General features: G+C 42.8%; 1 protein-coding gene across 7 annotated transcripts in view; it reads left to right on the top strand.

Moving 5' to 3' along the window:
• KLHDC8B (kelch domain containing 8B) overlaps nucleotides 1-16,648 on the top strand; it is a 54,402-nt gene that overhangs the window by 4,754 nt on the left and 33,000 nt on the right. For 2 of the 7 annotated variants that reach the window (XM_042452681.1, XM_042452684.1), the window contains exons 2-4: nucleotides 6,575-6,653; nucleotides 10,104-10,235; nucleotides 10,991-11,842. In XM_042452681.1, the coding sequence (XP_042308615.1) occupies nucleotides 11,467-11,842 (376 nt within the window). In that variant the 5' untranslated portion in view covers nucleotides 6,575-6,653; nucleotides 10,104-10,235; nucleotides 10,991-11,466. Of the gene's footprint in view, nucleotides 1-4,978; nucleotides 5,491-6,574; nucleotides 6,654-6,931; nucleotides 7,041-9,264; nucleotides 9,351-10,103; nucleotides 10,236-10,990; nucleotides 11,843-16,648 lie in introns of those variants that run through there. The other 5 variants (XM_042452683.1, XM_042452685.1, XM_042452682.1 and 2 more) reach the window with 5 other exon arrangements.

Raw genomic sequence — 16,648 nt, 5'->3', positions numbered from 1 at the left:
AAAATCTGGTTGCTCTAATAGCTCCCTACAGCCTGCCAGTTATGAATTCTTAATTGCAAGACTGTTGGCATTTTATCAAAAATGGGTAGATGATAAAGGTCCAGGGAATAGTTAGGTCTTTTGAACCTTGTGTGTTTGAAAGTGGCTTTTATGATCTGGTCTCAGTGATGTTGAACATTTTGAAATGTAGGTGCACATCATGACAGTAGCCACATCTGCAAAAACTACTCAAAAAGTTCCCCTTCTTTTTTTTTTTAATCTTCCATTTTTCCTTTTAAAATCCAATAATGGTTGGAAGTTGTTTGCATTCCCACCAGGAGCAGGCCTTTTGGTAATCTAAGGCTGTATCTGCACGGCAGAAATAATCCAGTTTGACACCACTTCAACTGCCATAGCTCAAGGATATGGAATTCTGGGAATTGTAGTTTTGTGAGACATTTAGGCTTCACAAAATTCCATAGTATTGAGTCATGGCAGTTAAAGTGGCGTCAAACTGCATTATTTTTGCAGTGCAGATGCAGCCTAAGAGGTCTTAATTGCATATTCAAAACCAAACGATCCCAAAATATTTTGTATTGCAGTAGGGATAGCTTACAACAAAATATATTTGGCTGGGACTAATCTTTTCCTCTTTGTACCCCAGATACTGTGAACATTGTAGCTCAATTTAGAGGGAACATGAAAACCTATGGAAACTGGCACATGATAATCATCAGCCCTGCTTCTCAGACACTCGCAGTACTTTGACTCTGTGAGCCCTGAATCCACGACAATACAGCCTGATTGTAAAACAAATGTCTGCTCTAAAATACTTCAGGTTGAAAACAGTGGAATAACTGTCCAAGTTAGTGTTTTTTAAATTAAAGTATCATGTGCTTCTTGCTAGGGAACCACAGACTGGAAGGAATTAGTAATGCAGGGAGATTAAACATTATAATGCTTGTCCTCCCCCCCCCACATGTGCATATCTGTGCATATTTTTATTTCACCAAGATTCATTCTCTCTCTCTCTCTCTTGTCTCAATCTTTCCTTCCCAAGTCTGTATTTAACACTATATTCAGAATGGAGAAAGCTTTTTTCCGTCATCCTTTTTGTTTGTATGTTCTAAATGTGCCCCCATTCCTTGCTTATAAACATTGTTCCTAACACACCCCTTTTTCACCAAACCCTTCCGTTTTTTCTATAAAGAAACAGATGTCTTGTTAACACTTGGTTGGTTTAAAACTTCAGTACAGTTGGCCCTTCTTATACATGAATTTTTTATACACAGATTCAAGCATCCACAGTTTGAAAATGTTAAAAAAAGTATAAATTTCAAATATCAAACCTTGATTTTCCATTTTTATAAGGGACATCATTTTGCTATGTTATATTTAATGGGACTTGAGCATACACGGATTTTGTTATACTGTACACGGGGGATCTTGGAACCAAACCGCAGCGTATAACAAGGGTCCACTGTACATCTCATCCAGTGCCAGCCATTACCTGGGTGAGCTTGGTAGATGAAGGGAATGCTGTAGATACAGCTTGGTAGATGAAGGGAATGCTGTGGATATAGTATATCTTGATTTCAGTAAGGCCTTTGACAAGGTTTCCCATGACATTCTTGCAAATAAGCTTGTAAAATGTGGGCTAGACAAAGGAACTGTTACATGGATCTGTAATTGGTTGACCGGCCGAACCCAAAGGGTGCTCAGCAGTGGCTCTTTTTCAGCCTGGAGAGAAGTGACCAGTGGGGTCCCACAGGGCTCTATCCTGGGCCCAGTGTTATTCAACATCTTTATCAATGACCTGGATGACAGAATTGGGAGCATACTTATCAAATTTGCAGATGACACCAAATTAGGAGGAATAGCTAATACTCCAGAGGACAGGATCAACATTCAAAATGATTTGAATAGACTAGAAAGCTGGGCCAAAGCTAACAAAATGAAATTCAACAGGGAGAAATGTAAGGTACTGCACTTAGGGCAGAAAAATGAAATGCACAGATATAGGATGGGGGACACCTGACTGAATGAAACCGGCAGGTTACAAACTGCCCTCAAGCGAACATTTTCCCACCGCCGCCATTTGCTGCGGCGGGAAGCCCCAGTGGCCAGACCGCGAGGCTTCCCGGCGCAGCGAAAAAGGAGCGCTGAAATGGCGCTCCTTTTCAAAACACGAAAGTGGCGCCACGAGGGGCGAAGCGCGCCCTCGCTGTGTCACTTACGCTGCAACACGTCTGGACGCTATGCGTCCAAGACATCAAAATGGCGGCGCCCATGTGGATGGGCGCTGCCATTAAGGACGCGTTCCGCGCGTACTAGGAAGAAGGGCCGTGAGGAAGGTAAGACCCTTCCTAACACTAATACGGCCCTTCCTAACCCTAGTACGCGCAGAGCGCGTACTTTATGGCCGTCTGTAACCCGCCTACATGTGAAAGGGATCTGGGAGTCCAAGTAGACCACAAGTTGAACATGAGTCAACAGTGCGATGCGGCAACTAAAAAGGCCAATTCAATTTTAGGCTGCATCAATAAAAGTATAGTGTCTAGATCAAGAGAAGTAATAGTGCCACTGTATTCTGCTCTGGTCAGGCCCCACCTGGAATATTGGGTCCAGTTCTGGGCACCACAATTCAAAAAGGACATTGAGAAACTGGTGCGTGTCCAAAGGAGGGCAACAAAAATGGTGAAAGGTCTGGAAACCTTGCCCTATGAGGAACGACTGAGGGAGCTAGGGATGTTTAGCCTGGAGAAGAGAAGGTTAAGAGGTGATATGATAGCCCTGTTTAAATATTTCAAAGGATGTCATATTGAGGGAGCAAGCTTGTTTTCTGCTGCTCCAGGGAACAGGACCCGGAACAATGGATACAGGAAAAGAGATTCCACCTCAACATTAGGAAGAACTTCCTGACAGTAAGGGCTGTTCGACAGTGGAACACACTCCTTCCTCGGAGTGTAGTGGAGTCTCCTTCCTTGGAGGCCTTTAAGCAGAAGCTAGATGGCCATCTGCTGGGGATGCTTTGATTTGGATTTCCTGCATGGCAGGGGGTTGGACTGGAAGGCCCGTGCGGTCTCTTCCAACTCTATGATTCTGTGAGCTCCCTTTGCTGTATCTGAAGAGTACTTATATCTGTAAAGCCTTTTGCTGCTACTCTTCTCATCCCCTTGGTCTCTATCTTCCTCTTTCTGTTTTTAAGGACTCTTCACCTCCTATACAAATGAGAACAAAACCATGTGCTTTCCTAGCAAAGGAGCATATTTGCTAAATTTGCAAGGAGGGAATTTTACAGTAGAGAGTCATGCAGTGGGAAGGGAGAGATATTTAACTCCTTCTGTGCTCACCAGTTCATGGTTCCTCCATGCCATCTTTAACAGCTCTAGAAATTTAGCGGGGTGTAAATTTTGTATGGATTTTCTCAATCAAGGAAGCAATGAATCCGAGTCTGTAAGACCTGAATAGGGCTGTTAATAACAGGGCCTTTTGAAAGATACTCATTCATAGGGTCACCATAAGCCCAAGCCAACTTGACAGCACATAACAGCAACATAAATTGTGATAATGAATAAGTTTAGCCCTGTGAGGGAGTCATCAAGTTGAGCCATCTGGGCTAATTGGGAAATAGATGGCAAAAGCACCTTATTCGTTGCTGTTGTAAAGTTACTGAGCTAATCAATGTGATGCAAGGTGTTTTTACTTGCAGCAGTTAAGTCCTATATCCAGAAAAGCACTGCACTCTCTCCCTGGTCCCTTTCAAAACAGACATCAATGGAGAAGAAAGTTACAGAACTTCTTTCTTTTTGTTGGATATATTGCTGAAATGTCTCAGGTTATGAACATGCAGGAATCTTTCTTGGTGGAAGAGTTCTGATAACCTTTGCCAGCCTCTTTTCCTATCTTGGTGCTTCCCAGATGTTCCTGGACAACAGCTCACATTATTGGATATTATCGCATACCGATGGGATAGGGACAATATCGCTCCCCCGTCTTTATCCCATCATTCAGCAGTCAGTGACTGCAATAGCATGAACCAATCTCACCGTTAGCCTGTCATTAATGTGGCACTGCAATAATATGAACTTCTGTTAATACAAAATGCTGGCCAGTGTCGCTTTAATGATGGGTTAATGACAGGACCTGTGTGACATCATCTGAAAGTCTTTTGCGTGATCGTTGTCAATCATGCTTTTAAGACCAGTTAATGATGGGATCTGTGCGACGTCATCTGAAAGTCCTTCCTACAATCACATGGGAAGGACAGGACAGGAACAGGACAAGGACAGGATAAACTCTGTGTGATAATCTCCATTATCTTCAGCTAGCATGGGAAAGGGAGTTGTAGTTTAATGCATCTTGAGGGTACCAGGTTGAGGAAGTCTGATGTACCCCTTGACCATGCATGCTTGGAACCAAGGAGGAAATTCCAAGCATACGTGACAAAATCAAGAAGATGTGGCTTTCTCTCAAATAAATTAAGAACTGGGAATTTTGAAAATCTTCACTCTTTTAGTCCTCATAGATATGAAGAGTAACTTGGAAACCTATGGGCAGTATTTGGCATGGTTTCAAAGATGTATGTGGAAGATAGAGGGCGGGCAAGAAGGAATTAAGGGTGTTAATATGCTAGTGAATTTCTTAGCTTCTGGATCTACTAAACTGTATCTTTTCCCTGATTCCCTTCTTCTGTTCCTTATAGTGTTCTTCCTCTTGCTGTTCACTTTCTCCTTCTTGCCTTAAAATGCTAACCTAAATCTCAGAAGCAGAATACATTAGGCAAAGTAAGTACTGTACTGACTTAGTTTGCATAATTATTGTTGACTTTCTCTGGGTGCAGAGCAGGGGCTGTTTCTTTTTCGTGTGCATGCTTGTGTGTGTGTGTCTCAGTAGCCCTCTAACCTTCCTTTACTTGTAGTAAGCATGATCCTTTAAATCAGCTTGGGCTTATCAGGCTCAGGTTAATAAAAAAGGAATTTTCAGTTAGCTTAAAAATGAATCTCAAAAGTCTTTCTTTGAGGTATGAGAGGGTTAAGGTGCCAGTAGCAGAATAAACTTGCTCCGCCTGCACATCCTGTCTTGTGAGAGCACCAGTGGGATTTTTTTTCCTTAAGATATACATTTTAAACTCTTTGGCTGCTTGTATTGAACTGCAGGGGTGGCCAGAGCTGGAGATGCTGAGTAAGCAATGCTTAGCAATGCAGTCAAAGCATCTGCATTCGATCAAAGCAAAATGTGATCTATCCCTTTGTCCAGTAGTTGCTTCCTCTGCAGCTCCACAACAGCTTTTGTGAGCTTGCTTTGGTGAAGCCGACTGCTTAGAGGGCATGATCCAAGGTAGTCCCAGGTTGCTGTTTCTCCTAGCAAGAACAACCACAAGCTGAAGGGATTCTTTTCCTCCCACCCCCACTGATCTATATTGCAGGACTGGAAGCTGCCAAGTGCAGGTGGAGGGTGCAGCATATCTTGTAGCAAGTTGCTGGAAGAGTGTTTTCCCTTTCAAACAAGGTAGGCTATATCAAATAAAAAGCAGAATGGTTGAATACATGTTGCAAGGTTTCAGCTTGGAAAGGGCCACCCATGGATGTATTTCTTTCACCAGGTTTTGTTGTTTCAGGATTAAATCTCGGCATCTAAACAAACTTAATATGAGGAAAAGCTGACCCCACTTTCTTCTAAATAACTGAGAGAATGCTTGGGTGAGGCAGGACATAGTTGTTTACTAAAGCCTTTGGTGCTTAATAGGTTTTATACACAAATCTACATGGTATTAAATCATTTTAATCTGGCTTCTTTGAACTTGTTTAATTGTTTAATATATTTGTAGCCTTTTTCAATTGTTTTATTATTTATCTTGTTTTTAAGTTGGTTAAGTTGATATTAATGCACACTACCTGAGATCTTTAGACGGAGGACACGATAGAGATATTTTAATACATAAAAAAGAGGACCAGGCTGGGGGGGGGCAAGGGCTCTTTCAGACCAAGGACTGAATTTGATGGTGGATAAGGGGCAGGGACTCCAGTGACAGATGGGGCTGAAGGCAAAAGAGGGGGCCAAAAATACCAGTATATTTTTAGCTTAAAACTCTTACTGCCAACAGTGAAGCCTTAGAGATATTTCAGACTTTTGGAATTGGGGAGCAGGGGCAGGGGGAAGCATGCAAAAGTTCCTGGTGTCCAAACCGACAGAAGAAACTGGATGCACATCTCAAGATGCTCTGAAAATGGTGGTTATTTTAGTCAAAAAGACAAGAGGATTTCATTGGATGTTTCCCAATTTCTGGTTCTTTTGGTTTCCAAACCAAGCCTTGGGGAAGGATGTGTGGCCATCTGTAAGCTATCTTGAGGTCTTTGGATATAGGGCAGGATTTAAATATTTTAATAAATAAATAATATCTGGAAAATACCATAGGGTCTGATATGACTTCTGGGTCTCAGTTTCCTCAATCCTAAAATAGCAACTTACACATACAAAGCATTACCTGTCCTTCCCTATCTTTCCTGCACCACAATCAGAAATTGTTTCCTTGTATACCCATTTCCAAATGATACTTAAGAAATTATAACTACTATTTTTTTCTTCTTACAAGGGTAATGTCATTTCAACCTACAGTCATCTTTCTCAGGAGAGTCCAAAGCACACATTCTTTCCAGTCAGGACACATCCAGGTGAGCTCCTCTAACTTAGAGGTTTTCTATTTATTCCTGGCTACAGAAATATGCATAAGAACTCTTCAGGAGTGGATCAGTGCTCCATCTAATAAAACAGTTTAACATCCTTTTTCCTGCACTGAGCCATCCCAACCCACTGGGCTCTTTGTACTGGCTGCTGTACTGGTTGGCTGCTGTAAAATAAAAAAAGGATGCTGGACTTTATCAGCCTTTGGTTTGATCCAACAGGATTGTTCTTCTATGGGAATATCATTTGCCTGTGTGTTTCATGATAGGTTTCTAGCCTCATAACTGGAGAAGCAAATTATATCCATACCATTGAAAGTGCAAGTTATTGCTGGGTTCTGGAGCAGCTGTAACCTTTCATCTTTGTAGCCAAATCCAGTAGGTGCAAGTTATAATAATGAATGCTCCATATATAACTGGCTGTAGTTTTAATCCTTTATTATTTTCCTCAGTTATTACAGATGTTGGTCAAGACTCCTTTAACTAGTTTTCTAGCATTTTTCTAAGGAAGGTCCTTTTCATTCATATCCCTCGCAGTGTATGTTCTGTTTCCTCACAGTTTCATACTGCAGCCACAGTACATTTGAGAACAAACTCGAGGGTCTGATGGCATTGTGGATCACTGAGTTTAGAAGTAGCATGTTACAAATGATTGCATCTGCGACATCATGTATAACGTGTTATTTCTGGGAATGATAGGGACATAACTTTTCTTTTGACTGGTAATGTCATTACATCATCCCTGTATAATTAGCAGTGAGTTATCTAAATAAAACAAGAAAAAAGTAACATAATGAATTACTTGCCTCCTCACAGTGGATTACACTGCAAACTACTTTTGACTAGTGCTTTCCTAAGCTTTGTCCAGTTCTTATGTATTGGGAGCATTACCTTGCTTTCCGATTAAATTTACATGTTTCTGGCAAACCTCAGGAGCCAGCATATTCCCAGTTCCCTTGAGCTCTGAAGATGGAAAAAAAGTGCCTTTTACAAAGCTCCTCCTTGCCCCAGAGGCAAACCGCTATTCCTGATCTGGGAACTTGTTATCAATATTTCATGCCTCCGTTTCTAAATTATGCAGCTCTCAGCTATTAAACTACTAAAGCACCTAATTTTGAGAGGAAGAAGATAAATGAGCTGTGAAGTGCTCCTAGTAGACAAGATTTAAGATGGGGATTTATCATAGGGAGGACTAGCTACCAATTAAAAACTTCAGGTGGAGCACAGAGCAGAGGAGAAGGGCTCAGGTAGCAAAGCAGAGGCAGGAGGGCTAGCCTGATATTCAGTCGCAAACAGAAAGCTATTGCTTCCCTGCTCTCATTCTTCATTCCACGATGATGTAATGAACAGTGACTGTAAAAGTGGCTTCACTTCAGCCTCATTGATATTTTCAGCCAAAATGATGTCAGAAAGGAATGCTATGTGGGACTGACCCTTAAACTGTGCAAACAGGGTTGCTAGTTGACATGAGGGGAAAGGAGAAATCTGCTCTGCCTCTGGTTTAAACTGTTTGTTTGTTTGGTTGGTTGTTTAAATCAATTTTTTAAAAATTACAGTCAGCCATCCACATTTGCGGCTTTGACTTTTGCGGATTTGCTTATTCACAGATCTGATTAATATGTTCTCTAGGAATGTCTAGATTCTCCAGCATGACTCTATGGGTCAGCTTCCACCAAAAATCACACTGCAAGGCCTAGAGATTCCTAGAGGGAACAATTCTCTAGGCATTTGTAGAGGAGCCCCCACCCCCTTATCCACCACCAAATTTCAGTCCTTGGTCTGAAAGTGCCCCTACCCTACCTAGTCATCTTTATTTATAGGTCCTCCAGCACAATTCTATGGTTGACCTCCAGCAAATGTTAACCAGAGAGATGCCCTAGAGGCCCCAGGTAGAAAGGTGCTCTCTCAGGTAAAAAAAGGATTATTTTTATTTGTGGATTTTCTACTTTCACCGGGGGTCCTGTGCCCCTAACCCCAGTGAATGTGGAGGGTCCACTGTAAGACTACAACAATATAGGGCTAAATCAGAAAATTAAGCAGCAAAGTGCAGTTCAGAGGTTATAGCCACTAATTTAAATAATAATCTAGACACAATACTTTTATTGATGCAGCCTAAAATTCCATTGGCCTTTAGATTTGGGGTTTCATATTTTTAACCCCTCCCCCAATAGAATGAATGTCCCCAAGTCTCTTGGTGGGGGCTGCTAGTCATTTTACTGCATTCCAGTGCCTCTTCCCCCATCATCTTTCAGGTTTTGTTTAGCCTTTTTTCCAAACAGGAAGTCATTATAGAGTCACTTCCTGGTTGGAAAAAGACCAGGATAATGGTGTTATCCTATATGTCTGAAATAAAACAAAATGACCAATAGTGTCCTACAGTGGCTTTGGGGGGGGACACTGTTGATCGTTTTGGTGGAGGAAAATATTTGAGTTTCAGTGGGGGGGGGCATGAGGGATCTTTGGGAGCTGGAAAAGCTGCCTTGGGGCCATATGTGGCCCACGCAGCACATTTCCCCACCCCTAATATTTATTGTATAGTTATTTCTGAGCTGTCAGGAGATGGTGCTGTTTCTTTTCCTTAAGAAAAGAAAAGGCACACTCTTGTTAAAAGAAAGGACTTCTTAAATGTGGGATCAGTAGCATTTGCCTTCAGCACTTGCCTCTGGTCACTTCCAACTGGTTACTGTGGTAAGTGAAGCACTGCTAACACTTGGATACACGAAAGGGTCACACATCACATATGCTGCTATAGCTATAGTTAGAGCTGCAGTGATAGGTGGTGGTAACCCCTGATGGGTGGAGAGCTCTGTCTTGTATACCTGATAATTAACCATTTGTCAGGCTATGGCTTTATCAGACATATTCCTGGGAACGGTGCAGGGGCCCTTGGCTATGTTATACTCTCTCCAAACTCTTACTACTGTTCTTTCCATATCCTGTATCACTTTCTTATCCTCTGGTGACCCTCCTCAGTCCTATAGTTTTGCAGAAAATGTGTTTTGAAGCTAGTTACATCCCAGCAGGCACCTTTCACATTTACTTAAGTCTCTTTTGTCTCTCTCTCCCACTAAATGTTTGTTGTCCTTCCACCAAAGTGTGAATGCACCAGACAGGATTGTTGTGTCCTCTTGCGGTGTCTATGATTTGTTTGACAAGGGCCATTCTGACACTGAGTGATACTGACCTCAGGACACTAGTGCTTCTCTTCTCTGGAAGCAATAGACTGGGCTAATTCCACTACCACTATTAAGATCACTGAGAGCTTTGCAGAATAATAATACACAGTCCCCCAGTCCCAAACCCATCTGTTTTCCCTTTTACTTTCTATTGCCTAATGCTCTTCTGAAGAAGTACAGTATTAGTTAATTTAAAATAACAGCTAGCTGATAATTCTGAACCCACAAACGTATATTAATGGGTTCATTCTACATATCTTTACAGATTCTGGCAACTGGTTGGCCATTGTGTAACTACAGTTCTACCCTACATAGGCCTTTAGTCTGATCCAGCATGAGAGGATAGACAACTACTACTTTGACAATCCTGATAACTAAGGAACCTTTGGCTTTCCAGGTATTATGGATTATGTGAATGTGTGTGACTTCAAGTTGCCTGTTGACTTATGGTGCCTTCATGAATTTTATAAGCCAAGGAATACTTCTCTAAAATATAGCCCACAGCACCTGGAATTCGATGGTGATCTCCCATCCAAGTGCTAACCAAGGCTGAGTCTACTTAAGTTCCAAGATCAGATGGGATCTTGTGCCTTTACAACTCCCATAATACTTTACCATTAGCCGTATTGGCTGGATATTCTGAGAGTTGAAGTTCAAAACATCTGGAGTTCAAAGGTTCTTCATCCCTGAGAATGAGAAAGTGGCAAGTAGTCTGGGTTCCTTGACCATCAGGAGGAAGCAGCAATGAGCTAGAAACAAACTTCCCACTGGGCATCTTTGGGAAAGTTTACAGATCCACTTATTTTGGACATTAAAAGAGAAGCAAGATTTTCTATGAGAAAGGGCTTTGGCAGACCATGTGAAGCCTATTGGTTGCACATTTCTGCCTCACTCTTTAGGAAGAACAGAACTGGTATGGGGATGTTAAATTCGAACTAAAGCCCAGGCAGCCTAAAGTCATCTCTATCTGGGTATAAAATGACTGGTGCCAAACCATGAAGTGAACTTGAGTGTGACTGTTGAGAGGCTTCCTGTAGTACAGCATGGCTTGTTTTCACTGTGTCCAAATTTCTTAAAATGCTTCCCATAAGAGAAATAAATAACCTCATACCTTCCTCTTCTTCTCCCCTGCTCTCTCTTTCCCTCATGGAGGCTGCATCGGGATGCATCATCAGTACAAAGACAGGAGAGGCACAAATGTCAGAAGAGAACTTTTTCGGAGAGTTGTGCTTTCCAAGACTGGCAGATCTACTGCTGTTTATGGCCAGTTTCCAGCATTCTAGGCCAGGCCAAGGTGTACAGAGTGTCTTTTCAGGATCTCCCTAGCTCTTCTAGAAGAGAATGTTTTCCCTTCTTCTGGAGACAGCATTCCCAGTGCATCACAGCGCTCCTTGCCAACTCCCTCAGGAGACCATGGACACTCCGTGCAGCCGTATTTGCTTCCCAGTCTACTCATGCCTTGTGGATGTGCAATTCCAGTGGAGCAGGAGGTAAGGCCTTCACTCTGCCTCAGGCCAATCCATATAGATCTCTGGAGTGCTGTGTGGAAAGCTGCCACATTAAGACTTCTGGTCAGCACAGGGGCTGTTGCCATGTCTGTCTCCTAAGATGCCAGGCCTTCAAGCAAAATGGAAGCAGCCAATGCCAAATCCTTCTTTTGGGAGGTTTTCCCCCCAATGCCTACCTGCCGGGTATACTGCAGCCCAACCTACCAGGATGGACATCTTTTTGTGGTGGGTGGTTGCAGCCAACAGGGTCAACCCTTGGACACTGTGGAAATGTTGGATATTGTTTCCCACAAGTGGACAGCATTGCCTCCTATGCCCACTGCAAGGGCAGGAGCTGCAGCAGCCATGCTTGGCAAGGATGTGCTGGTGATTGGAGGAGTGGACTCCACCCAGAGCCCCCTGGCCTCAGTCGAAGTCTACCACATGGATGAGGGCAAATGGGAGAAGAAAGGAGACTTGGCCCAGCCTTCCATGGGTGTTTCAGCTGTTGAAAAAGGTAGGTGTAACTGGCATTGTGGTGCAAGTGGGATGAAAATATCTCAGTATTTTTGCTGACATCTTTAGGAAGGGTAGGCTCTGGAAACCATATCATGAGGAACAGCTGCAGGAATAGGTGCATTTAGCCCGAGGAAGAGAAAGTTAAGGGTTACATGATAACCCTGTTCAAGTATTTGAAGAATGTCATCTTGAGGATGGAGCAAGCTTGTTTTCTGCGGCTCTAGAGATCAGGACCCAGAGCACTGATTTCATAAAAAGAGATTCCACCACAACATTAGGAAGAACTTCCTGGTAATAAGAACTGTTCAGCAGTGGAACACACTTCCTCAGAATCTCTTTCCCTGGATATAATATTCTCATTTATATTTCCCTGGATTTAATATTCCCTGGATGCAATATTCTCATTTATAATTACATCTGGATTTAATATTCCCTGGATGTAATATTCTCATTTATAATTCCATCTGGATTTAATATTTCCTGGATATAATATTCTCATTTATATTTCCCTGGATTTAATATTCCCATGTATATTTCCACACACACTTCCAAACACACATATGCCCACCCTCAGAAGAAAAGGCTAGATAGATGTGTGTGTGTGTGTGTGTGTGTGTGTGTGTGTGTGTATATATACACACACACATATATACACATACATTGGCCTTTCTTCGGAGGGGGGTGGACATCTCCATAGCACTGAACAGGGGCCGTTACAGCAGTCCTGGATTATTTGTGCAGTGTGTTTTGGGCACTGATGCTGTAACTGCAAAGACATGACAAAATTTAGTAAACCTGAGCAAAATTCAAGACATTACCAAACAAAACCTTACAACACAATTATTTCCTTACCTTCAGAACACAATCTCCGCAGTCAAAGGGGGCGATGAGGAAAATGGCGACGGCCACGACGGATGGGGACAAGGCAAGGAGCCAGCCCCCCTCGCGCTTGACTCCTCCCATACTGGTAACCCGAATCACGGATTATCGTTCCCATTTAAAATACATCGATTCCTATCCCGGAGTAATGGAAAATAGAAGGGTTGACCCTTCTATTTTTTTAACGCGGGTTATACGCCTTTAACACGGTTTATAAAAAGAACGAAAAAAAGAATCGATTTCAAATGGGAACGCATGCGGGGTGATCTAGAACCGTTCTAGGTTTAAATCGGGTTCAAATGGGCACGCCTCTCTCTGAATTCGATTCGTAACCCGCGTTAAACCCCAGTGGAAACGGCCCCTATGTGTTCCTGAATGGCAGGGGCTTGGACTGGATGGCCCTTGTGGTCTGTTCTATCTCTCTGAGTCTATAATTCTGTCCTTACAGGAACAAAAAGTATCTGCTACAAAATGCTTCTGTTAAGATTTCTAGCCAAGCCCAGCCCACTCATCCTGGTTTTGCATTTTTTGCTCTCAAGAGCCAGTCAATATTCCCTGCTGCTGACCATGTTTATTCTTCGGCTGTTTGGAGATGCCCCCCCCCCCCCCAAAAAACTATGTCTGGTACTTCTGCACATCTTGGGTTTCCCCTAAGCCTGCTGACATCTCTTCTGTGTGGATTGTGCTGTATCACAGCCACATTTTGACAATGAGTTCACTGGTAATGTATATGATGCCTTGTAAAGAAGTGCACGTAGCGTGCTGATGGAAGCTTGGTTTTAATGCACTCAGGAAGGCTCAAATCTGCTCAAGTGGCACAGACTGATGTTTAATTTCAAAGCAGCTTACTCTGCTTTTAAAGAAAAGTCTTGGTGTTTTTAATGTTTATTTTGTTTTTTGTAATTTTTTTTGTTTATAGGCTCCCTTGAAATTAATTGTTAAATATAGCATGAAAACATAGTTAATATATTTAAATAAACAGGTTTATTTAATTTCTTGCATTCAGGTAGTTGTAGTATTTTCTAATGAAAAATCCCAAACTTTATTATTGTTGTGCACCTTGAAGTCTTTTCTAATTTATGGTGTACCTAGGGCGAATCTATCATGGGATTTTCTTGGCGAGATATGTTCAGAGTGGTTTTGCCTTTGCCAACCTTTGAAGATGAGAGACTTGCCTAGGGTCACCCAATGGAGTTCCATGGGTGAGTGGAATTTTGGTCCCCAGCGTTTAGGGCTCAAACCACTACAAAACTATTAAGAGTAAAAGTCAGTGTTAGGATTGTATTTAGGGTTAGGGTTATATGTACAGTTAATAAATTTCTTGATCACAGTTTCAGTGTCCTGCTACTGAGAACCTCCTGACAATCATAGCATGTCACTGTGAAGTCGAAGGCTTTCATGGCCGGCATCCATAGTTTTTTGTGGGTTTTTCGGGCTATGTGGCCATGTTCTAGAACAGTGGTTCCCAACCTGTGGGTCGGGACCCCTTTGGGGGTCGAATGACCCTTTCTCAGGGGTCATTTAAGACCATTGTAAAACACATACAGTGGAGCCTCCGCATACGATGCCTTTTTATAGGCGGCTTTGAGCATAGGTGCTCCAAGCCGCCGGCGCGCGCGGGGCGGAAGGGGCGGCGCGTCCCATTCAATTGAATGGGCGTGCGCACCCGTTGCGCCTTGTGCGCCGCCGCGCACGAGCCCCATTGGAAACAATGGGGCTCGAGCATAGGCGGATTTTTTTATACACGGAGGGATCCGGAACGGATCCCCCGTGTATAATAAGGTTCCACTGTATTTGCATGTAGCAATTAAAATAATGTTATGGTTGGGGGTCACCACAACATGAGAAACTGTATTAAAGGGTCGCGGCATTAGGAAGGTTGGGAACCACTGTTCTAGAAGATTTTCTTCCTGACGTTTCGCCAGCATCTGTGGCTGGCATCTTCAGAAAACGCTTGCCTGGAAAAAAGTGGGTCTATATATACTGTGTGAGCCTGGGAATGCAGAAGTGATTTGCATGTGTATTGTTCTGTTGCTGATGGCAGGCCTCAGGCTTGGAGGCTAATGCAAAAGAGGATTAGTGTCTGCTAATTGGTGATCATTATCTGCTTGGAAAGCCCCTGACTCTGAGTGGTTTCCTATTTGCATTTGCTGAGTCCTTATTTTGCTATTCCTCAGGACTGGTAGCCAAATTTCATTCACTTTAAGGGTTTCTTCTTTCCGGTTGAAATTATCCAGATGTTTGTGGATTTCAATGGCTTCCCTGTGCATCCTGACATGCTAGTGGTTGGCTTGGTCCAGAATTTCAGTGTTTTCAAACAGCATTTTATGCCCAGGATGGTTTGTGGCATGTTCTGCTACTGCTGATTTTTCTGGCTGGCCCAGTCTGCAGTGTCTCTCGTGTTCCTTGATTCTTGTTTGCACAGATGCTGGTGAAACGTCAGGAAGAAAATCTTCTAGAACATGGCCACATAGCCTGAAAAACCCACAAAAAACTATAGCATGTCACTTCTGCTTTTCTGTGTCTTGGAAGCCTGAAAAATGGCATTTTTGTCACAATATCTTACAAAGATTGGGACCAAAAGAAAGTACCCTATGACAAACATAAATAGATCTCGTAGAACATGTTTGGTCCCTGACATTTTGTTTGTTTGAATGTAGAAAATATATATATATATAAAATGGCTGAAATGTAGGTTAATTGTTTACAACTGTGTGGGTGACAGTGCCACAGAATACCTAGATTGTAGGTCTAATTCCACATGGATTGTACAATAAAATGTGATTCAGAGTTCCATTGTGGTGGAACATCCAGATTGGCTCTTCTGCTGCTGTGTGCAGTGTTATTGTGCCAGCATTATGCCTGCCTGGGCTATGGATCCCTGATGGGCTGATGCTGGATGTGCAGGTGACCTGATTTAATGAGACACTGGTAAATTCTTTTTCGTCCAGCATTCAAATCAGACCTGAATTTTTGACCTGCTGAGGTGACCGGGAGAACCTTGCAGCGAAGCTTTACAAGCACTGTTTTCTTTTTGTCTTTCTTCATCCCTCTGGTAATTGACACGGGTGTGCATAGGCACATGCTGTGAACTTATTTGTGAGACTGTACCGTGGCCTCGGAAAGTAATCAAGCTGAAGGGTTCATCTGTATTCTGTCTATCTTCCAGTGAGCTCAGGGTGACACACATGGCAGTCTTTGGGCACATCCAGACAGATTGAAAAGTTCCAGATTTTTTTGTTGTGCTTTCCAATTTTGTTGTTGCTGTGTGCCTTCAAGTTGTTTCTGAGAGGATGGAGTATAACGTGAATGTATCATGGGGTTTTCTTGGCAAGTTTCTTCAGAAGTGGGGGGATGCCATTGTCATCTTCTGAGGCTGAGAGAGCATGGCTTGCCCAAGGTCACCCAGTGGGTTTATATGGCCAAGCTGGCATTCAAACTCTGGTCTCCAGAGTCATAGTCCAACACTCAATCCACTACACCACACTGACTTTCTAATTATATATTGGGTTAAAACAAACCAATCCAGGGAGCTGGCATTAAAAGTCTGATTATACCAGGAGATGACAGAAAATATTCTGGTGTACAATGGCATTACTAAGGTTGGTGTCACCTGGTGACACCAGAAAGGGCTGTGGAGGGTGGGCTGGGTGGACTGCCATACGAGTCCATCCAGGTGTGCCACCCCCCTAGCTGCACACTGCCCAGGGGTATTGCCTTGTGTGGCCCCTCTGCTGGAGTGAACAAAATGTGTGTGTATCTCTTAAAATAAAATTGGAGAAATGAAATCGGGAACTTGCTTGTCTTTTTAATCAGTCTGTGCTCTTCCCCTCTACTTTATCCTTAAAATAACCCTGTAAGGTAGGCCAGGCTGAGAGAGATCTACGATTGAGTTTCATGGCTTTGTGAAAACTAGAACTCAGGT

The sequence above is a fragment of the Sceloporus undulatus genome, chromosome 2, assembly GCF_019175285.1.
Source record: "Sceloporus undulatus isolate JIND9_A2432 ecotype Alabama chromosome 2, SceUnd_v1.1, whole genome shotgun sequence".
NCBI lineage: Eukaryota > Metazoa > Chordata > Lepidosauria > Squamata > Phrynosomatidae > Sceloporus > Sceloporus undulatus.
The sequence above is the reverse complement of the archived record's forward strand: the minus strand, read 5'-3'. Positions and strand labels throughout refer to the sequence as shown.